Source organism: Oncorhynchus gorbuscha, linkage group LG05 (genome assembly GCF_021184085.1).
Source record: "Oncorhynchus gorbuscha isolate QuinsamMale2020 ecotype Even-year linkage group LG05, OgorEven_v1.0, whole genome shotgun sequence".
NCBI classification, from domain to species: Eukaryota; Metazoa; Chordata; class Actinopteri; order Salmoniformes; family Salmonidae; genus Oncorhynchus; species Oncorhynchus gorbuscha.
In genome coordinates, this window is record NC_060177.1 from 31,653,516 (window position 1) to 31,677,817 (window position 24,302).

General features: G+C 43.3%; 1 protein-coding gene across 1 annotated transcript; it reads right to left on the reverse strand.

The window, feature by feature from the left end:
* Positions 1–5,925: 5,925 nt before the first annotated feature.
* znf507 (zinc finger protein 507) lies at positions 5,926–17,380 on the reverse strand. The gene is made up of 7 exons (XM_046349623.1): positions 17,259–17,380; positions 13,713–15,859; positions 13,149–13,266; positions 12,673–12,784; positions 11,042–11,146; positions 10,155–10,289; positions 5,926–10,007 (listed from the first exon to the last, which is right to left on the reverse strand). Exons 2-7 carry the CDS (start codon positions 15,855–15,857, stop codon positions 9,578–9,580), a joined length of 3,045 nt encoding a protein of 1,014 aa, XP_046205579.1. The 5' UTR covers positions 15,858–15,859; positions 17,259–17,380; the 3' UTR covers positions 5,926–9,577.
* Between the last annotated feature and the right edge of the window lie 6,922 nt (positions 17,381–24,302).

Below are 24,302 nucleotides of genomic sequence, written 5' to 3' on the forward strand. Positions count from 1 at the left end.
TTGAATATAGGCTTGAAACAACTAGAGCAACTTGAAACAAAGGGTGGGGGAAGATATGGTTAATATGCAGACGAAAAACTGCTACTTTTATGTATAAATGAATAAATAAATACGTATAATTCTGGTCCTACAAAAATCGATACACAGAACACACAATAGCACATTATTAACCTGAATGTCAACGTCAAAAAGACAGCAACTGACAATTGTGAACGGTTTGTATACATCTTACAAACAGAATGTAGCCTAAGTACCACCACCACTAAACAAATCAAAACATATTTTATATTTGAAATTCTTCAAAGTAGCCACCCTTTGCCTTGATGACAGCTTTGCACACTCTTGGCATTCTCTCAACCAGAATGCTTTTTCAACAGTCTTGAAGAAGGAGTTCCCACAAATGCTGAGCACTTGTTGGCTGCTTTTCCTTCACTCGGCAGTCCAACTCATCCCAAAACCATCTCAATTGGGTTGAGGTCAGGTGATTGTGGAGGCCAGGTCATCTGATGCAGCACTCCACTCTCCTTCTTGGTCAAATTGCCCTTACGCAGCCTGGAGGTGTGTTGGGTCATTGTCCTGTTGAAAAACAAATGATAGTCACACTAAGTGCAAACCAGATGGGATAGTGCATCGCTGCAGAATGCTCTGGTAGCCATTTTGTTAAGTGTGCCTTGAATTCTAAATAAATCACAGACAGTGACACCAGAAAAACACCTCCACACCATCCCACCTTCTCCTCCATGCTTCGCGGTGGGAACCAAACATGTAGAGATCATCCGTTCACCTACTCCGCATCTCACAAAGGCACGGCGGTTGGAACCAAAAATCCCACATTTGGACTCATCAGACCAAAGGACAGATTTCCACCGGTCTAATGTACATTGCTCATGTTTCTTGGTCCAAGCAAGTCTCTTCTTATTATTGGTGAAACCTCGAGTAGTGATTTCTTTGCAGCAATTCAACCATGAAGGCTTGATTCCTCAGGAGAGCCAGTTTCATCATTGAAGAAACTTGAAAAATTCTTGAAATGTTCCATATTGACTGACCTTCATGTCATAAAGTAATGATGGACTGTCATTTCTCTTTGCTTATTTGAGCTGTTCTTGCCATAAAATGGACTTGGTATTTTACCAAATAGGGCTATCTTCTGTATACCACCCTTACCTTGTCACAACACAACTGATTGGCTCAAACGCATTAAGAAAGAAAGAAATTCCATAAATTAACTTTTAACAAGGCACACCTGTTTATTGAAATGTATTCCAGGTGACGACTTCATGAAACTGGTTGAGTGAATGCATATAGTGTGCAAAGCTGTCATCAAGGTAAAGAATCTCAAATTTTGAAATGTTGAACACTTTTTTTGGTTTCTACATGATCCCGTATGTGTTATTTCACATTGTTGACTTCTTCACTATTATTCTACAATGTAGAAAATAGTAACAAATAAAGAAAAACCCTAGAATGAGTAGGTGTGTCCAAACTTTTGACTTGTATGGTATGTGCAAATATTGTACAGATAACAGGTGATGATAATAATAGCAAATACATGTATGCTTATGGTTGTGAGGCATATGCTGATACTAATTCTTTATGAATAGTGCAATGAGTCCCTGATATTATATTATTGAATCAGTTCTTTTTACAGGGAGAGCATATGCTTTTAATTGAGGTGCTTTAAATGTCAGAATTATGCAGAGAACATGAGCACGCACGTACACACACACACTTTGTCACACATTGATTTATACATTGATTGGTTGGTTGCAAAGGGCAAGTTTTTCAGTTTGATATTGATATATTTTGTGTTTTGTACATTGTCGGGTAGCTATTATTAAATACTGTACCAGTTCCTTATGAAAATAGTTCATTCAATTGCATGTCATCTTTATTATACTTAAAACGAATACATCCACATTGGTGGAAATGAATTACCCATAAACCCCAGGACAGCGCATAGCCTATTCTTTGACCTGGTTGTTATTTGAATCTGAAAGTCCCCATTAGAATACATCTCATACTTACATTACCCAATGTTCACTACATCGATCTGAAATAATGACCACTCCATAATTTATTGTGACATATACATTTTTTAAAGATCAAGTTATGTCACTCCAAGATGGGGAGTAAACAAGTCCAAATTGAATCATTACATTGTATGGAGACCCCATAGAATTTCTTTGAGATATCAGACATTGTAGAGGACAAAAGAGAAGTCTCTGGGCATCCAGATGAAAAAAAAATTGAAAGTGCAGCTGCTGACATGAAAGGGCTGAAGATTATCAAAGAGATTTAAGAAAATAAATTGGCTTGCCGCTTGTAGGAGCACAGGATTATGGGGGAAGAAAGGCGTAAATGTTTAATGGCTATCCTTTTTTTCATGGAAGGTGCTTGTTTGTCTTGGTTTCTTTCTTGATAAGCACAAAGGAAAAGTAGGTTGAGCACTCTCTCCCTTGCTCTTCCTCTTCTCTCAATTCCCCAACTCACTCATGCCATCTCTGGGAAGTTCAAGAAGTAAGACTGCGAGTGAAAGGCCTTGGCCTATAAAAGTTAAACCTTCATCTTTCCCAGAAGACCCTATTGGAATTCTTAAGCCATAGGATAGAACACTCTCTGATTTATTATTTTTACTTACTTGAACACAAAAGAGGGGTTTTAGAGCTTGGCAATTTGGGATCTAAACTGTAAAGGCCTAAAAGTCACTTGAATTGAGTGTGAGTCCAGAGTCCTTCTTTTCTTAATTTTTTTTCCAATTTTGTCTTGATCTCCACTTTCACGGGGCCCATTAAAGGTTTAGGTAAAAGCTTGATCTTGTAAACGAGTGAGTTGGTGAAATTATTTTTCTTAGCTGCTCTGAGAGGTGGTCAGGGTTTCCTGTAAAATGAAGAGATTATAGAAGCAGACATTCTGATTCTCAATGAGGAGAATCCATCCTCTGCTTATCACTACACTAGCAGCCCGGGGTTACAGCACTTTAAGAGGGGAGAAGCACAACCATGTGAAAAGAAAGCTTCCCTTACCATATTGAGTTCAATTCCAGATCAATTTGCTATGCTCATCTACATTTTAATATTGTCTGGATACCCCCCGCCTAGGATTGAATTATCCTAAATGTGAACCTAAAAATACCACTGCTAGCACCTTGCAACACAGTCCGCTTGCTTCTTCCCTCTGTAGTGCCAGACTAGTGTTACCACTATGAAATGGGGACTGCTCATGTTGATGGATGTCCTTATCTAACATGTAGCCTCTGTGGTAGAATTTAAAAATAAATTGGCAGTAGAAACAATAAAAATGCAACACCCTGTAAGCTGTAGCTTTAAGATTTCCCTTCACTGGAACTAAGGGGCCTAGCCCGATCCCATGAAAAACAGACACAGACCATTACTCCTCCTCCACCAAACTGTACAGTTGGCACTAGGCATTGGGGCAGGTAGCGGTCTTCTGGAATCCGCCAAACCTAGATTTGTTCGTTGGACTGCCAGATGGTGAAGTGTGATTCCTCACTCCAGAGAACGCGTTTCCACTGCTCCAGAGTCCAATGGCAGTCCCCTTCTATGTGGCCTACCACTTTGCGGCTGAGCCGTTGTGGCTCCTAGACGTTTCTACTTCACAATAACAGCACTTACAGTTGATCAGGGCAGCTCTAGCAGGGTAGTAATTTGACACACTGACTTGTGGGAAAGGTAGCATTCTATGGTGGTGCCACATTGAAAGTAACTCACCTCTTCAGTTAGCCCATTCTACTTCCAATGTTTGTCTATGGAGATTGCATGGCTGCATGCTCAATTTTATACACCTGTCAGCAATGGGTGTGGATGAAATAGCCAAAACCACTCATTTGAAGGGGTATCCACATACTTTTGCATGTATAGTGTATATTCTTTAAGAATCAATGGGTACATGTCATTCATTTAAAAGTAAAAAAATGGATGTAGCAATTCCCACTTTAAGGTCCAGTGATGAATGAAACCTTCCATACATGTTTGCCTATAGTAGAAGTGGTCATAAAGTGACCTGTTGGACCTGAATACAAAACATTCTGGAGTTAAAGGTGCTCAAAGTTGAACCTTTAACATAACCCACCCTACCATGAGAGAGTCATGTCTTCATTACTGAAAAAGATAAACGGTTGAGTTTGATATCATTGGAAAACGTACAAACAGGGTTGTCAAACTATTTTAGAATTTCATGAAAAAACGTTTTTTGAAGGTCCACTGCAGTCAAAAACATGATTAAAAAAAAAATATATATATACTGTACCAATGAAAAGTTGACACACCTACTCTTACAAGGGTTTTTCTGTATTTTACTATTTTCAACATTGTAGAATAATAGTGAAGACATCAAAACTATGAAATAACACATATGGAATCATGTAGTAACCAAAAAAGTGTTAAACAAGTCAAAATATATTTTATAGTTGAGATTCTTCAAAGTAGGCACCCTTTGCCTTGATGACAGCTTTGCACAGTCTTGGCATTCTCTCAACCAGCTTCACCTGGAATGCTTTTTACAACAGTCTTGAAGGAGTTCCCACATATGCTGAGCACTTGTTGCATGCTTTTCCTTCACTCCGCGGTCCAACTCAACCCAAACCATCTCAATTGGGTTGTGGTTGAGTGATTGTGGAGGCCAGGTCATCTGATGCAGCACTCCATCACTCTCCTTCTTGGTCATAGGCCTTACCCATTGTTTCTATTGAGCATCTTTGAGACGTTTCTACAACTTGGAGTCCACCAGTTGTAAATTCAATTGATTGGACATATTCCTTCAGATCACTCCAATTTAGCACGTACACTGTTGAAATATTTTTTTTTATTTGAAATAAACTTCCAATTACTACCAGAAAGATGGCTCTGGTACACCCACCTTCAAATGTCAACTTGAAAGGAAACATATGTATATTTCCATTAAGTCAATAGGTTTCCTAAGGAAGAGTGGCAGTATAATTTAAACAATTGATATTCTCACTCAAGCCAACATTATCTGATGTGTGGACCTCCAACCATCTTTGTGATATCATTTGAAAAGGTAACATTTGAATTGTATTCACATTTTAGTATTCATCAGGCAGAACATGACACCCACCCTGTATTCAAGAGCATAAAACAAAGGTGGGGGCAAAACAAACACCTCTGACGATGTAGAATCAGGTCTAAGCCATGACAGACTGATCAGGGGAAAGCTATGATCCCTTAGATGTCACTTGTTAAATTCACTTCAAATCAGTGTAGACGAAGGGGAGGAGACAGGTTAAAGAATAAATGTTTAACCCACGAGACAGTTGAGACATGGATTGTGTATGTGTGTCATTCAGAGGGTGAATGGGCAAGACAACAGATGGAAGTGCCTTTGAACAGGACATGGTTTGAGTGTCAAGGACTGCAACACTGCTGGGTTTATTGTTTGACACTTTAGAGTCCACGCCCTGACAAATTGAGGGTGTTCTGAGGACAAAAAGTGGTGCAGCTTAATATTAGGAAGGTGTTCCTAATATTTTATACACTGTGCATATGATCATAAACACAATTTAAGTTTAGTAAAAATTAACTAAAAATGTGTAAAAGGTTAAAATTACAATTTTTTACCAAAAACATTTTTAATAAATAAAATAGTTTGACAACCTTGTTTGTAAAACTTTCAAATGATAAACTCAACCGTTTATATTTTTCAGTAATGAAGACATGACTCTCTCATGGTAGGGTGGGGTATGTTAAAGGTTAAACTTTGAGCACCTTTAACTCCAATGTTTTGGTATTCAGGTTCAACATGTCACTTTTCTGACCACTTCTACTATAGGCAAACGTGTATGGAAGGTTTCGTTCAAATCAAAAGGGGTGCGGTCAAAAAAGTGATTTAAAATTTTAAAAAATCATATGGAATGACCCATACACTTGTTCAATAGACAAACAACCACAGTTCATCCACAAAGTATTTATTACAAAAATATATTGGCAAAGATATGACATAATACTGTCTATAATGCACAAAATAAATAGATAGCAAGCATCGCTCTGTGGCCTACGGAGCGAATCCACACTGAACTTGAAACAAGTTAAGCACTGAACAGCGTTAATTAACAGTGTAAAAAGTGAGAGATATCACCTTCTCTCCTTTGGCTCGAAATGCATGCAGCTCAGTGTAAAAAAAATAACACTCCCCGCAAATACATTATATAGCCAATTAAAAAGCACACCCATTTTCCAACATTTTAGCAAATGTATTTATTTCAGCAACAAAAAAAAACATGGGACTTAGTGTTTTTTTCTTTACAATATATTTAAAAAATAGATTATTAAAAAAAAGTCAGTTTGCAATACTACAGTATTTCAACTAATTATGTACAGACCCAGTCCACTGGGCACTGACGTCAATTCAACATCTATTCCACGTTGGTTCAATGTCATTTTATTGAAATGTGGAAACAACGTTGCTCCAACCAGTGTGTGGGATACATCACAGAGGAAGAGGCTATTCAGCTTTGACTGAATAACACCCACGACCTCCTTGGATTATTATTCTGAACAGATGGGCGCACAACAGCACCCGCGGGCAGACATAGGCTATAACAAATAGCTAGCTAATGACTACGAGAGACTCTCTTAGAGACTCAAAAAAAAAAGACAAAAAAAAAAAGGCACAAATGTTGACAGGATGAGCAAAAATAACACGTTAAAATGTCTTTGAAAATGCACAATCTATTGACGGTTACGCATCACATGGCACCCTGTAGTTGAATTGAGTAGGGACCTGGGGTTAAGGGTTGGTTAAGTCAAACAAAGAACATGTCAAAATCATCCACATCAGATGTCACACACCCTATAAGAACCTTTCCCTCCCATCCAGGTTCTCATGTCAGTTCATCGCCTAATTTCGGAAATTAAAGCCAGAGTGGTAGACTCACGTGGATGCATCACCATCTGAAATCTAACATTTCCAAATCAAATAGACAAATAACAAGTAGTATAAGAGATAAATAAGCATAGTAATATATCTAATTGAGTATGCAATTTCACCAGCAGACTGGACATAAACTACAGAACAAATGTATTAGCACAATTTTAGTCATGGATTGTGTGTGTGTGCCACTCAAGAGGGGGATTGGGCAAGACAAAATGTTTAAGTGCATATGAACGGGGTCTGGTAGGAGGTGCCAGGAGCACCGGTTCGAGTTAACATCTGCAACACCAATGTGTTTTTCACGCTCAACACACATGAAACGAACAGATTTAGTCCTGGATCTAAGGCTTCAAGTTCCCACACGTGACAACGTAAATACGGGAACAAAAACAAACAAAAGGCTAAGCCCTCCTGGAAGAATAAACTGGCTTCACAAATGACATTTAGCCAACTCTGCATGGGTAAAAAAAACATTCAGATAACCTGAAGCTTTCGCACAAGAAATATGATGTCAGATCTATCCAAAACCATTTGCACCTCTGACCCACAACCACCAATCAATTCACTTAGGCCACTAGTCAGTTCCCTTTCCCACCGTGTCCCCTCTGTCTCATGGTCTGCATAGGTAAGACGATCATTAGGCTTTCAGAAAGACACAGCAAGAAGCTGCACTACCGTACGTCCACAAATAGAATCATATAAACCCCCCAGATAGATCATACGTAGCAGAAAGTGGCCTATGATCAGCATGTGGTTCTGCTTGCTTGTCTCTTGCTTTAATTCACCGAACCACTCATTAAAATGCAAACTATGTCAATTGGGGGTGGGGGAATTAAGTGCGGTTTAAATGCAGACCGTCATGGTCTTCCTGACGTTAGTACTTTGAATTGTAAATTAACATGGGAATAACCTGCCATTATAATGAGAGTTTCAGCGTGCAGAAAGATAACGATTTCATTTATTTGACACATTGAGCTACACAAACGCAAATCCAGAAATCCCTCAATTATGGATATTTAATTTGATCATAATTTCCTACACCTATCTGTCTACATAAAAACAGTAAGGGCATGGAAATTATTTCCAAGTCGCCACTCTGCATACCAAAGCATGTTTAGTGTGAAACTAACTGGAGCAGCGAGTGAAGTTCGGAAATACATTAGCAGAGGTAGTCAAACGGAAAACACCGTATCCAACGTCAGTCTACAGTAGCCTATAGGCCCATCACTTGAAAAGCTGGTCATATATATCACCCTCCGCTATTGGTCAACACAGCACACAGAGAGAGGAATAGCAGGTTTACTATACTAGCACACCGCTCTGTGCTAGGATGTCAATCACTCCAGCCATCCATTATCCACAAGTGCTAGGCCTATGTGGAGAAACTTTGGGAACTGCTTACCATATTCAAGTGATCAACTTGGCAATTGTTGAGCTAAAACATGAATCTAGAAATGATTATCGTATTCAGAACAGTAATACGTAGCCGACGCTAAACAGTTGGGTGTTGGCTGCAATCAAAGTTCAACGATTGTCCATTTACCATCTCGCGACCATAAAGCCGGGGTCTAAAATGACCACTAATATGCACCATAATTGACTGATCGTACCGTAGAAATTCCTCCCTAACCGGTTTCTGCCTCAAGAAGCCTTGACGCCGTGGTGAATGTTGGTAAAACAACAACTTGTTACCAGCCTATCTATCCTACAGCTTTAGGAAACCACCCTCAAGTGGCCCATCATTACCATAAACGTACCAGAGGTCCAATAGGTCAAAATAGAATCAAACAGTGAATTAAATCAAATAAGACTTTTCCTTTGCGCCGACATAACGGAAACCAACATGCATAGGCCTACATTGATACATATTATTAACCAGCCTGGTCTCATAGACTAGACGTAACATTGTAAATGTAAATCCAGGACACTCAAATTAGTATGATGCGTTACATTTTGTATGGTATGTATTAATTTGTGGAAGTAAATCATCCATTTCATAATGATATGTTAAGAACTACAATTTGCATTATATGTTACGAATTTGCAAAACGTACAACATTATATGAATTTGCTAAACGTATGCAACGTTACGAATTCTAGCTAGGTGGCTAACTTTAGCCGTTACAAATTTTCAAAATATCGATTGTCTCAGATTTATGTACAGAATAATACGAAATGCTCTGAGACCAGGTTGTATTAACCCATTTTGAATATAGCTAAGATGAACACAACATGCAAGTAGATGGCATCTCTGTATAGCCTAGTGCAGGTGCCACAGATAAACTATAAATGTGAACGATTAAATATATTAAATTATACTACAGTATTTTAATACAAAAGCTGCCATGTGGTCAATATATGTTTGCTGAGTAGAATGGACTGAGCTCCATTTAAAAATATGGAAATGTCTGTTTTCTGAGGTATTAAACGTGCCTGAACTTGTTCAGGTCGAACATTTTACTGCAACGCCTTGAAATGGGAGTTTTCCAATTGTCTGTATGTCTGAGCTCCAACTGATACACTTTTTGTAACCTTCTGTTAAGTTCATAAAATTAAGAACCAAAAAACAAGATGCACGGTACAGTACTTCCCTGTTAAAATCAGACTCAGTGTGAGTGAGGGGGTAGGTTCCTGGTTCTTTGTTGGGGTAAGGGGAGGGGTAAATGCTGTCTCACTGTGCTGTGCTGCCCTCTGCTGGTTGGGCTGCTCCCTGCTGCTCCTTGTTCAGGATGATGCTGATGATGTCTCCCTCATGTTCCTTCATGTGCTCCATCAGTCTCTCCTTGCTGGTAGACTCAAAGCCACAGATACAGCAGCAGAACAGCAGCACACAATACTCCATGCCGGCCCGGGACTGGACCCCCTCCTTCCCTTGGGGGCTGTGCTGGGGGTTGTCGCTCTGTGGGGCCTGCTCTCTGGAGGACCACTGGATGAGCTCTGTTGTTGGCCCTGAGCCACCGCCAAACACACTGTCCACAGGAACCTCTGCTAGGGGGGCTGGGTCCACAAAGACCCTCTCCTTCTTCCCACAATGCACCACACCAGACTGTTCTGCCACTGCCTCCCCCACTGCTGAAACCTTCTGCGGGGCACTGGGGGAACTACAGCCAGGGAGAGAGAGCAGGCTCACCATCAAGACAGAGACATGACCCTACACACCCTGGTTCACTGGGACCCAAACACAGGCTTCAGTCTGACTAGAAGCTTTACAGATGGTAAAAGCAGACCGTTAAACCCCGCCCACTCACCGGACACTCTGGGAGATGGCCTCGTTGATGGCCTTGTTCACCTGCTCGTAGTTGTAGTTCTGATCGCCAGCGTGCTTCCACATGTGAGACTTGAGGGACGGAGGGTGACTGCACACATAGCCACACAGTGAACACCTGAAAAACGAAAGGAGTACGTGAGATGGGAGGAAAGGAACAGAGAAATTAACGGGATCAAGCCTGTAGCAGAAGCGGCTGATTTAATATGCTGCTTGGGGTCCACTAATCCCCTCAACTCCATTATATCAAAAGGGATCAGCAGCACTAAAGACTCCTCAGGGAGAGACCTAGTGGCACACATGCTCTGATAACGCTTATCTGTACTGCTCGACATCATGCTCCATATACCCAGACATCCTCTATATCGACACTAAAAGGAGAGTTCATTAGGAGCTCTTTCTGATGGTCGATGAGATGGGTTCTTCTTACACTTTGGCTCTTCCTCCATCCCCAGACTCTTTCGAAGCACATAGGCCTACTTTCTCTACCTCTCCCACTCCCCTGCCCAAGTCTCCCCTCTCTGACCTCGAACCCCCTGAGCCGGTCCTCACCTGTACTGCTCCAGTAGCTGAACCCTGACCCGGTCCTCACCTGTACTGCTCCAGTAGCTGAACCCTGACCTCACCTGTACTGCTCCAGTAGCTGAACCCTGACCTCACCTGTACTGCTCCAGTAGCTGAACCCTGACCTCACCTGTACTGCTCCAGTAGCTGAACCCTGACCTCACCTGTACTGCTCCAGTAGCTGAACCCTGACCTCACCTGTACTGCTCCAGTAGCTGAACCCTGACTTCACCTGTACTGCTCCAGTAGCTGAACCCTGACCTCACCTGTACTGCTCCAGTAGCTGAACCCTGACCCGGTCCTCACCTATATTGCTCCAGTAGCTGGACAGCCTGGTGCTCCTGGGGATGTCTCCTCATGTGGCTCTTCAGGCTGTTCATGTTGGTCGTGGCAAAGTCACAGCTGCAGCACCTACGGTACCAGAGAGTTGGCCAGAATTAGAGGGAATATCTCTGTACAGGCCTAGTTGTTAGACAGTTCATGTTGTGCGTGGCTGTTTATGCTCCGTTTACTATTCTGTTTTGGCTAGTACAGCAGGAAAAGCCTGGAGGGCCATACTGTTGTCTTGACGGCTATTTTGTTTCCAGGCTAAGCTGAAAGGGTAGCTGGCAGCACAATGTTCAGAGATGCGATATACTGTGTGGCTCAAATGGATAAGATGGCCTTAGTTAAAAGGTGTGTGCTTCCCTGTGAAGTGGTTTGAAGTGAGTCAAGGATACTAAAGCACAAGAGTAGAAAGATTGCACTCCCCTGCATGAAAGGGCTCTGAGGGTCCATAGTGGTAAAAAAATGAACTAACTAGATGTGTGTGGCCTTAGAGAATAAGATCCCCACCCCCCACCCAGACGCCGCCTCGAGTGTGTGTGTGTGTACACAGAGCAGGGCCGATCCGCTTACATGGGTGCTGCGTTGAGAGAAATACTACAGCTGTAGACTGCAGCCAAGGTTGATCTTTACCTAACACTCACTGCCCCCTGCTGGAGCTCTGTATCATAACATCTAGATTCTATACTTACATTTTTTCTACTTATATCTATCTACCCGTGACTGCTAACTAAGGCAGCAATGGGTATGCTAACAAGGTTGTACAGTACAGAAATACCACTAGGCAAATGGTGGTCTCTCACTAGATGCACAATTGAATAAAAGGGCAACTACACCCACCCCAAAATACTTACCAGACCTGGTTTAATCATTGTTGAAAATGGAACATCCAAATGTTGTTGTTTTTTCTATTTTAAAAAAAAGTGTGAAAACCTGAACAAATTCAGAAACCCGGAAAAACAAAAACGATACCAAGCAAAATATGGAACTGATTTTATAGGGCCCTACAACTGTAGCCTGCTGACTGTTCAAAATTGCTAACAATAACACCCTTATTGAGATTGCACAATTATTTTTTCCCCTGAAAACAATCAATGTGAACATGATATTGTTTGGAAGTTAAAATTGTATTATTTGTGTATGAAGGGAGGGTTATTACAGGCTAGCTTGCTCATGCCACAAATTATAAATAAAATCACCTGATATTGTAATTATGCACACATTTTTAAAAATATTTTACCTTTATTTAACCAGGCAAGTAAGTTAAGAACACATTCTTATTTTCAATGACGGCCTGGGAACAGTGGGTTAAGTTGCCTGTTCAGGGGCAGAACGACAGATTTGTACCTTGTCAGCTCAGGGGTTTGAACTCGCAACCTTCTGGTTGGTAGTCCAACGCTCTAACCACTAGGCTATCATCCACTATCCTGTGAGATCTTGACCCAGGCCAGTATTTATTTTCCCAATTCGGGACAGTAGCTTTTAGTTGGCACTGGCCTGGTGTGCCACTGGCAAATTTACTTGAATGTCAAGTCCTAAGGAATCCAGATTGCAATCACGATGAATCCTATTGACATTATTAAAAACACAGACAGCAGACACACAGCACCAACCTGTAAGGCTTGTCAGAGTTATGGATCCTCCGGTGGTTCCGAACTCCAACGTACGTGGAGCTGCTGTAATCACACACATCACACCTGTACACCTTCTGCGAACTGATGGAATCTGGAGAGCGGAACACTCATTAAATATTGTGGATAAAGAATGAGGTGCCAATAAAATTAAATGAACAAAACGGGAAGTGGAGAGGATCATAAGTGAGAAACATTCTTTGATTTAGATTAAAAAGACAGATCGTGTTTGGTCAAGTTGAAAAACACACTTGGCGCAACGCTCACCATTAAAAACACGATTTGAATCCATGGTTCTGATGAAGGCCATTAATGAAGGCTGAAACATCAAGATTTTAAGTCGCCTAAATAAAATCCATTTTTAATGGTGAGCGAGCGTTGCCCTTTTAACTTTTCAATTAACAAAAAAATATTCTTTTTTTGACTCGCGTGAAAAATACATTTGACAAATTCCTCACCGTCATTTGTCATCTTTTCAGATTCCTCCATGGTTGCCGTGGTTTCAGTGACAGGGGTTAGTGTTGCGTTGGTGTCGCCCAAACCGTGCTGGTCTCTAATGTGGTTCCTCAGCTGACTCTGTGGAAAGGGTCAGTAATAAAGCAAACAGTGAAAAATAAAAACTTAACAAGATCTTCTGGGGGCTGGAAAAAACACACAGGCTACCCTCCCCTCTCTAAAAAAACATCTCTATCTCTACCGAAAAAACCCTGTTATGACTTAATGACGTCTGCAGAAATGGACGAGGTGTCTCGTGAAGGTAATGAAATCAACAGGCTACTTCTCTGCTCCCTGAATCAAACTAAACCTCTTCAACTGCACCAACCAGACAAACGTCCATCTCAACTCTCACTTCAACAATCAGCTCATCTTTAAATGACTGTCATTTGGGTCATGGAGAAACAAAAACTCAAGAGCAATATTCTTTCCTATAGGTAGGAGCCACTTCAATAATACATCCCTGCCCAGGGACATTGAGGCGCACACTCTGTCCTAATTCCGCTCTCTTCAGTCCTTCTACTCACTTTGTAATAGAAGGCCTCAGTACACTGCTTGCAGTGGTACACCCTGGTCTTGCAGTGGTTGATCATGTGGCCCTCTAGATCTTTGCTGTCCAGGGCAATGTGTTCACAGATGGGACACTGATAGGGCTGTCTCTGGCGGTGTACTCGCAGGTGCTGCTTGATGTAGCCCTTGTTCCCACTGCTGTAGCGACACAGGCGACAGCGGTAGGGCCTCTCGCTGCCAGGGATGTAGTCCACCAGACCACCACCAGGGTTACCCGGGTCCCCCCCTCCACAGGCGCTGACCTCCACGGCGTGCTGGCTCTGGGCGTTGTCCTGGAGCTCCTTCAGGATGTCCTCATCTGAGGCGTTCTGGTCCGAGCGCTCCTTCAGCCTCTCTATGACCGTCAGCAGGGACAGGCTGATGCCAGCCTTGGTGGGGCCCTCAGCCAGCCCGTACTCTCTGGACCCCTGTAGCTCCAGGTCTACCAGGGCTGACCCCACGCTGCCCACTCCTGCCAGCTCCTCTACCGCTGCAGGGGCTCTGTCGGCTGAAACTGCTGCAGCCGTGGCCATCTCCAGGAGCCTCTGGCCCGTGTCAGGGCTCTGGGAGCATTGACCCACGATGCTCCTGATGTGCTCTGCGGTCCTCATGGGCATGGCCACCAGAGCTTCAGCAGCCAGGGAGTGCAGCCTCAGAGACTCAGAGTGGGTCCTCCTGCGGGCTGGGGGAGCGTTCTCGTCACGTGGAGGGTCCGTGGTGGTCTGCTGCCTCTCGCTGTTGCTCCAGCAAATCACCACCTCCTGCTGCTCATCCTTGTAAGCAAGCATTGGCTGGTTCTCCACATGGCCCGCCTCCTCTGCAGCCAGCAGGCTCTCGTCTCTGCCCACCTCTGAGCTGGGGAGGAGGGGCTGGGTGGCCACGGGTTCCTCTGCACACGGCAGTCGCTCTACTATGACGTTGACATGGCCGGCACTGTTGGGACTGCAGCTGATGATCTTCTGGGCTGATGACAGGAGGCTGTCTGTTGTGCTTGTAATTTGATGACAGTCCTGCACAAGTTCCACCTCGGTCTCTGTGGTCACCTGTACCTCCAACATTGGCTCTGAGTCTTTAGATAGCCTCTCCACTGGGCTCTCCTCTGTGATTGGTTCTGTCCTGGCCTCATTCCTACACTCTGCCACAGGGGCACAGAGGTCAATCTGGAAGGTGGACATCTTGTTGAGGTACTGGGAGTTCTCCGGGACCGGGGTGAGGACCACTATGGCTTCCTCTGCAGGAGGAGCTACAGGAGGTGCTGGTGCTTCTTGTCTGGAAGGTGCCACTGCCTCGTCTTCAAAGATCGGGTAAGAGCAGTCCACCAGACCTGCGTGCTTCCATGCATGTGTCTTTAGCATTCGCTGCTGTCCACACACATAGCTGCAGATCAGGCAGCGGTACATCCCAGACTCCTCATAGCTGTACCACTTCTTATTAGCAGGGATCTCCTCAGCACAGTCCATGGCGGTTTTGAACACAACGTCCTCCACACTACCTCCCATCCCCAAGTCCTCATTCCCCTCTCTGGCCTGCTGGCTGGATACAGGGTTCTTGTTGGAGTTGCTGCAGTCAAAGTGGAGCCTGACGTGGGCCTCTAGCTCCTCCTGGTGGCTGGAGATGAAGCGACACTCAGAACACATGAGGATGAGGTCACTGTGCTGCTCATCGTGCTGCCGCAGGTGCTCCTTCAGCAGGCTCAAGGTCGGGGACAGGAACCGACACAGGCTGCACTGGTAACAGGTGATGGTCCTACTGCTGCCAGCAGGGGCACTGTTGTCTGGCTTGATCTCCTCCTCTTTCACCTCTTCCTCCAACTCCCGGACTCTCTTGCAGGGGGAGGACCCACCACTGCCCTCCCTGATCTCTGGGACTCTGATGGAGGCACAGGACATGAGGGCTCTCTTCTTCCCAGCCAGGGTACATCGACGTGGGCGCTTCTCCACAATCTTGCTGAGCTTCTCGATCACCTCAATGAGGGAGTCTGCGGCCTGCTGCTGCCTCTGGTCATCATCCCTAGGCTCCATCAGGGTACCTGGAGGCGTTTCCACCCTTTCAGGGATGAAGACAGTCTCCTGTTGGCCTCTAGAGAGGGGATGCAGGATGGCAACTCCACTGCTGTCCTCCATGCCTGGAGGAAGCAAAACAAGCCAGTTAAACTACCACAATCATCTTACAAATATCGTATTGCTCCCTTTGCAAATGTGCTTCTTTCCATCTTAGACACACACAAACAAATGTTGACAAAAATCTGTTTAGGCCTACGCTGAGAAAGACACCTGTTGTGTTACTAGGTTCATGACCTGGCTGGGGCAAGTGTGCAAAACATAGCAGGGGTCACAGAGTACACACAGAGTACAGTACTGAACTTTGAAAGTCCCAATCAAAGTCCTAATTTAGTTTTACCATTCCTAAATCCAATAATTATATTTGATTGGAACCACTGTGGTAATTCAAGCAGATCAATGATACTTTAATAAGGATGAATGATTATTTACCAGTGCCACATTAGAGGAAGACATTCCTGTGGTTAAGCACATTAAAGTCTGCAATTGGTACCACACTTTCCCCTTTCTGACCACAATCAGGTTCCCTTTTCTTTGGGTTCTGCTTTTAAGGAATAGCCTGTGCCTAAATATCCCTGAACCTTCTCCAGTACTGTACTACTTGGTGTTCCTTGTCCAAAAGTGAAAGGGTAGGCAAATAGCTGTTTGCACAGTGCGGGTATAATTTGTGGAACGTTCCAACAGCAATCTGTCCAAAAACTTCGTATGAAATCAGGTATGGAGTGGGCTATTTAAATACGCTTTTTTTCTTCACTCACTACGTTTATTCCGGAAAATGTCTGTCCTCACTCTGGTAGCCCATGGACAACACATTAAGAATATAAGCTACGTGGTGAGTTGATTGATGCCTATTCGTCAACTAGTTCAAACATTGTGCTTTACGACGTTTTTGGAACAGATTCCTGTTGGAACGATCCACAAATTATACCCACCCGTTTGCACAATCCACAATCTACTGTATATTGAGTGATTGTTAAAATCAAAGACTTAAGTAATATTTAGGTTTTAGCTAGGGTTTGGTAGCTGACCCCTTTGGCTTAGTAGCTAGCTAACTAGATGAACAGGGATATCGATATGTGTGCATGACTAGGGGGACTGCCCTCTGACATAACGGGCTAAAAATAAGAGTGCACACACCGAGGCGTGGATGGTTGACGAAAGCAAAATAATGAGGTGTAACACCTCATAGCTAGCTAAATGCCAGGTAACATAGTCACAATAATAGCGTAGGTGTGTCGATAAGACGGAGTCCAACGCTAGAGATATACTTTCTTTATCTGGGGGAAAAGGGGACAGGACACGCACTGTACATGACAACAAGACAGCCACTTGAAGCTAAGCTAGCACACGAGTCTCTCTCACACACACACACTGTAAAAGACATCGAGCTGTTTAATTCGCTTCTGGTTTAATAAATGTCAACGGATCATGCGACTTTTATGTGTCGGTTAGGTAAGTACTTACTGATTCGGCAATTCTGAGTGATCTTTAGCCTCAAAACATAAAAATAAAAAACGGTGCTTTATCCTGTAGCAGTAAAAAGTGGCCTCTGTCTCTCACACTGCAAAATGGCGAGGATGGAGAACGGATCACGTGACTCAAACCTAAATGGTCAGGTGGCCAACATGGAATCTGTATTTTGAGACACAAACATCGGGTGGAACCAGGACCCCACCCCCCCCCAAAAAGTCCACTGAAACGTTGCTGACAGAATTGGTTTATGAGTGTGTAATATGTGTAAATTCACAAGTAATATGACTTAGTAAAATGCAATTAAGCACGACATGTAAACGCATATCAAACGGAGGTAAAGTGCAGGTGCAGCTCTGTCACTGAGGGGGGTTCATGTTCAATGTGCTATGTCGTGCATCATGACCTTCATTTCTCACCCAAATATATATTAAATATAAAACTTGCTCTTCAACTTCTATTCACCATTCATCCCACAAGTTTGTGTAAATATGTAGTTGTTGAGCGCTCAAAGGTGTTAACATGATAAAATGCTGCCATCTGCTGCATTTTAAATGACGTTGAAAAGCTTGTTCAATTGCGTGCATGCCAATAGGTCAGATTTACCAATGAATTTACCAATCGCATAATGTTTTGTTTGTATTCCCATTGTGATTGGTGATTTGTCCTTAACCGAGGGTTACCTAAAGTCGGTCCTGTGGACCCCCCTTGGTGCACGTTAAGCTTGTCATATTTTAATCAGCTGTGTACTGCTAGGCCAAAAACAACAACGTGCACCCAGGATCGACTTTGGGTAGGCCATTAAAATATATAAAAACCTCCTTCGTTAATCTCTCTGAATAACTTGACCACCTTGAAATTGTTTTCACACCGCCATGAAACACAAAAAAAGAGGAAGATGACTTTGAAATCCTAGGGCCGAAACGCAAACGTGTTGATTTTACTTTTAACAATTGGCAAACTTTTTATCAATTTTCACTGTCGACCAAGACCTGCTGAATGTCTTCAATTCTTACATGTAAAGGTAGGCTACACAGTTTTATATCATATTAAATGATCTATATAAATAATTTTCATTTTTTATATATATTTTTTTATATAAACAAATATACGATAATGACCTTCATGGGGGCGGGATCACATTTACATGCTCCTGACAGGTTCTCCCACTAACAGGAAGTAACAGGTGAGCAACTTGGCCGGAGTTCCACTTCCTTATAAATAATTTAAATACTTAATTGACACTCAATGCTCTTGAAGCTGATTTGTTTTCAGTCTTAAATATGCTAATATATCCATCATTCGACAATTATTGATATAAAAAGTTTAATTATCTATACCAATAATTCAATTTTTTTCCCCAAAATGTATTGATTTAAAACAAATCTATTATTGATATAAACATTTCAAAGCTCAATTATTGAAAAAAAAATCAATACAATTATTGATATAAAAAATGAAATTAATGTAATGTTAAAGTGGCTTTCCGTACAAAGCTATCCTTACTTATGACTCCAATTCCATTGAGCCATTATTGGACTGAGGGGAATGGCCAGACTCTCCGACCTTGCCCAAATGCTCTGTCGAAACGCAAATGGCCTACTACGCCTCGCACACAATATAGTTTTGGAAATATTTAGAACTTAAATATTTAATAACTTTCATACTTATTTATTTAAAAAATACACTACCCAGTTTAGGAGAATCATGTGATTCAGACGGAAATGTGGAATGGAATGGTCCAATGGAAATGCAAGGGCAAGGTGAGAGGTAGTCATTAAACGTGGCAATGCCAATTGTGTAGGAAACACAACGCACAGTTATAAAAAACCTAAACGTCCCTTGTCTGTTACAAATGGTGAATACAATACAAATATTGAATACAACTGTTGAATATTTGAACTTACTCTGCCGATTGTCCGTGGTCTTGGTCCTTCAGCTGGTCAAAAATTTTTGACAAAATGTCCACAGGAAAGTGGATATTTCTACTTTAGAGTTGTCTAAAATACTAGTTAACCTCCCTTTTTCTCCATGATATTAAAAGACTTTTCCTCATTTAGGGTCATGAACCTAACTTCAAAATGTGTCCATACTGATGTGTATTGCAATGCCTGTGTAGATTTTGTAGACAAACATGATGTTGTGGGTCATTTTGACCCAGAGGCTTTCATGTGTATAGATATTTGCACAGGTCCATAATAAACACGTGGCTTTGATGTATTTTGTTTTGACTGGTTCTGGTTGTACTTTTACAATTATGTTTGGGTGAAAAGGAGCTTTCCCAAGCTCCTCCTTCTCAGTGTGAGAGCAGCAGATCTCTGACACAGACATGCGAAAATGAGCTCCAAACAGAAAACGCTTGTTTGTGAGAAAGGAAATATGTTCAACAAATAGTTCTTAAATATCGAGTTTTTAAAATCAAATGTTCTTCTATTTCTTCTTTCTGAAAAGTCTTGACAAAATGAAGTCTGGGCTGTTTTTACTTGATTCTTTTAGTGTGCGGGTCAGTCTGACCCATACCACAATGACATACTTTCTCTTCAGCAAAGCAGAAGGGCTAAAACACAGGTCTATCTATGTGTGGAAATCAAGATGTGTTTCCTCATGACTGAAGGTACGTGCGCAAGACGGAAGTACATGTACGCGCTAACAGGTTTTTACATGGTTTTGTGCATTTGCCAGGTGATAGGAATTTCAACTTGCTACAGTACCAACCGCACAGACGGTTGGTCACATGGTCTCTCTTATCATTGCTATGCAGACGACACACAATTAATCTTCTCCTTTCCCCCTTCTGATGACCAGGTGGCGAATCGCATCTCTGCATGTCTGGCAGACATATCAGTGTGGATGACGGATCACCACCTCAAGCTGAACCTCGGCAAGACGGAGCTGCTCTTCCTCCCGGGGAAGGACTGCCCGTTCCATGATCTCGCCATCACGGTCGACAACTCCATTGTGTCCTCCTCCCAGAGCGCCAAGAACCTTGGCGTGATCCTGGACAACACCCTGTCGTTCTCAACTAACATCAAGGCGGTGGCCCGTTCCTGTAGGTTCATGCTCTACAACATCCGCAGAGTACGACCCTGCCTCACACAGGAAGCGGCGCAGGTCCTAATCCAGGCACTTGTCATCTCCCGTCTGGATTACTGCAACTCGCTGTTGGCTGGGCTCCCTGCCTGTGCCATTAAACCCCTTCAACTCATCCAGAACGCCGCAGCCCGTCTGGTGTTCAACCTTCCCAAGTTCTCTCACGTCACCCCGCTCCTCCGTTCTCTCCACTGGCTTCCAGTTGAAGCTCGCATCCGCTACAAGACCATGGTGCTTGCCTACGGAGCTGTGAGGGGAACGGCACCTCAGTACCTCCAGGCTCTGATCAGGCCCTACACCCAAACAAGGGCACTGCGTTCATCCACCTCTGGCCTGCTCGCCTCCCTACCACTGAGGAAGTACAGCTCCCGCTCAGCCCAGTCAAAACTGTTCGCTGCCCTGGCCCCCCAATGGTGGAACAAACTCCCTCACGACGCCAGGACAGCGGAGTCAATCACCACCTTCCGGAGACACCTGAAACCCCACCTCTTTAAGGAATACCTAGGATAGGTTAAGTAATCCCTCTCACCCCACCCTCCTAAGTTTTAGATGCACTATTGTTAAGTGACTGTCCCACTGGATGTCATAAGGTGAATGCACCAATTTGTAAGTCGCTCTGGATAAGAGCGTCTGCTAAATGACTTAAATGTAATGTAATGTAAATGTAAGTTGGGGGGGTGTCATAGTCGAGATGTTCTGTGAATAAAGCCAGGTGTACCTTCGCTAAACTGCGCTCAGTAAGTGTATATGTTGGTTTTGAAAGATTTGTTCAAGCTTATAGAAAAGTTAAGTTCCAAAGGTTTCCAAAACTGTATTGCAAATGAGGATTAATGCAGTTTCTAAATGTTAAAACAATGCATCGGGATTGCAGTTCATTGGTCCAGCTGTGGTCCGTACTTTCAATTGAGAACTCAAGGGCTGGGTATACACCCCTTGGGTTCTCATGAGCTACCCCACTGTCACATATATTTCCACATGTAAAAAAAATAGGCCAATCCCATATTGATGTGATACCAGAACATGTTATATGATAAACATTTATTTCATTTCAAATGAAACGTCTCTTTGACAAAAATCATCTGGATTTTAAAATGAGGAAATAAGAGGGAAAGATTAAATGGATTTGTTATTAGCTGCAATACTATCAATAAACAGAGTGGCTGTGGAGAAGGACTGTGGACAACTGAAGTTGCTGGTCAAGGCCTGGTCTGTTGGGCCACACATTATGACAGACGAAAACCGCGTGTTCAACATTCTTGACAAACAAGGGACGTTTAGGTTTTCGTCTATGTAATAATCAGGGTTGGGGTCAATTCAATTACATTTCCAGTCAATTCAGAAAGTAAAACCTAATTATTTTTTTTGTTTGAATTTTTACCCCGTTTTTCTCCCCAATTTCGTGGTATCCAATTGTTTAGTAGCTACTATCTTGTCTCGCTGCTACAACTCCCGTACGGGCTCGGGAGAGACGAAGGTTGAAAGCCATGCGTCCTCCGATACACAACCCAACCAAGCCGCACTGCTTCTTAACACAGCGCACATCCAACCCGGACGCCAGCCGCACCAATGTGTCGAAGGAAACACCGTGCACTGCGCCTGGCCCGCCACAGGAGTCGCTGGTGCGCAATGAGACAAGGATATCCATACCGGCCAAACCCTCCCTAACCCGGACGACGCTATGCCAATTGTGCGTCGCCCCACGGACCTCCCGGTCACGGCCAGTCATTCGCCTGGGTGCGAACCCAGAACCACTGCGCCACCCAGGAGGCCAAGTAAACCTAATTCAATTCCAAATGTTCTTCATTGATGGGAATAGGAATTGGAATTTCAGTGTACTTCCTGACTTGACTGGAATTGAAATGGTATTGACCATTAACCCGACCCTGGTAATAATGCGTGGCCCTGCTGTCCAGGGATTGGATATCATGGTCACGTCGGGACTCCCTGATGTGGTGTTCATTCAGTGTATATCTATTTCCCTTGAGCTTCTGGTAAAATATGGTTGAAATCATCTGAGTGTGTGGGGTTTTGCATGCTGCAGACGAAGGCCTAGTCTCAGGGTCCAGCCAATCCAGTGGTTTAGTGTCTCGGCGTGTACTGGACTGAGCATAGTGCTGGTGATCACTAGAGAGAGACGTTCATACAGGGCTGAGGAGAGAGGACGTGAGTTGGTCCAGTAATGCCTTGGCTGGATTTATTGTTTTAATTACATTTCCAGGCTTTTATCATACACTGTTTACGGTGGTGGTTTGTCCACTATATGGCTTTGTTTGTAGAGCCAAAATGGTATTATTTAAGGGCTTCCTTGGTTCAGTGTGTCGGTGAGTTGCTACAGTTTGTTTACTGTTGTCTAAACCTATGGCTATATAGGTTTGCTGGAGTCATAATTTGACTCTAGCAAGTCAGACCTAACCAATACCCACCAAGATTTACTGTCCACACATGATGTTTACCTCCATTTAGCTGGTTGGTTATTAATTTGGTAGACTACACACACAGCCGTCCACCACCATAACAACCCCCCTCCATCCACACAACAATAGTGTGTGTGTGTGTGTTTGAGTTACACAGTCCATCTAACCCCTTTATATTAACTTAATAAAGGAATGCTATGGGCTGCTTATTATTAATATCAATCTGACAGTAAAGGGGGGGGGGGAATTAGAGGTCAGGTTCCATCCGGTGTTGCAGTGGGACAGGCTAATGTACACCCCAGAGGAGGCTGGTGGGAGGAGCTATAGGAGGACAGGCTCAGTATAATGTAATAAATGGAACGGATTTGATATGTTTGATGTGTCTGATTTATTCCATGCCAGTCCTACTACAGCTCCTCCCACCAGCCTCCTCTGGTACGCCTTTTCCCGCCGCTGCTGTACTTGGTCAAGATGCATATACATCTTCTTCCACATGATTTTATTAACTCTAATATCTACACCGCCTATTACCACAGCTGCCTCTCATTCAAAGGCACACAGAGCCTGCTCTCTAATCTGAAGTGACAAACCATACACTTCGCTCACACATCACGCTGTAGCCTCGGGCAAGGGAGCCTGCTCCTTTGAAAATGTTGGAATCAGGTTATTTCTTCGGAAGTATTAAAGTAATACCTCAGTTTAAGCTATTATTTCAGAAGTTTTTTCTTCACCTGGAGGGCTCAGGGAGTGGTAGAAATGGGGAGAGGGAAAAACAGAGAAAGAGATGTACAGCATTGCGATATGTTTTGACAACACCTTTGATGAGTTGACGAGTCAATATGTGTGAAGCTTATTGAGTGCAGACAAATACAAAAAGCTCATTTGATGGTTGTGTGTGTTTTCTATGTAAATGCTTGTTTTTGTGCGGTTGCTTGTCTATGTTTTAACGTGTGTGTGTGTGTGTGTGTGTGTGTGTGTGTGTGTGTGTGTGTGTGTGTGTGTGTGTGTGTGTGTGTGTGTGTGTGTGTGTGTGTGTGTGTGTGTGTACATGCGCGTGCCTGTGTGTCTGTCTGCGTGTGTGTGGGATCGTTGTCAGTGTTTATTTTTGAGAGTGAAGAGGAGAAGCCCCAGAGGACTGTGTGATCCAAACCCTGTCTGATGATGCCACAACGTGCTAGAGCAGCTCTCAGTCACACCACCACTGATATTAACATCATATCACTCAAACCACATTCCACATTACTTCTCAAATTCCTATTCCTGTTACCAGGACTCCTGCATCATCACCATCACCCTCACACCACGCAAATCAGTACTGACATCACTTTTTAACTGAGAGCTGTTGTTCCTCTCCCCATCTGTCATTCCTCCATCAGTCAGTACTCACTCTGACCAGCGAGTGGTGCTAGAAGCCTTGCACCACTGGAACTCTGGCTAGCATTAGGACATTGTGACCTTTGACATGCATTCATTTATCACCTCTGTCTACGGAGCACCATTTGAGTGTATGGCCATGGGCGGCCGTACATTATTT

What these genes read in the sequence shown, in the direction of transcription:
- znf507 (XM_046349623.1), bottom strand. Translation starts at nt 15,857, where the DNA reads ATGGAGGACAGCAGTGGAGTTGCCATCCTGCATCCCCTCTCTAGAGGC. An exon ending in CTGAGGCCTTCTATTACAAA is followed by an intron (nt 13,267 to 13,712) that starts GTGAGTAGAAGG and finishes CCCTTTCCACAG; the next exon opens with AGTCAGCTGAGGAACCACAT. An exon ending in TGAAAAGATGACAAATGACG is followed by an intron (nt 12,785 to 13,148) that starts GTGAGGAATTTG and finishes TCCGCTCTCCAG; the next exon opens with ATTCCATCAGTTCGCAGAAG.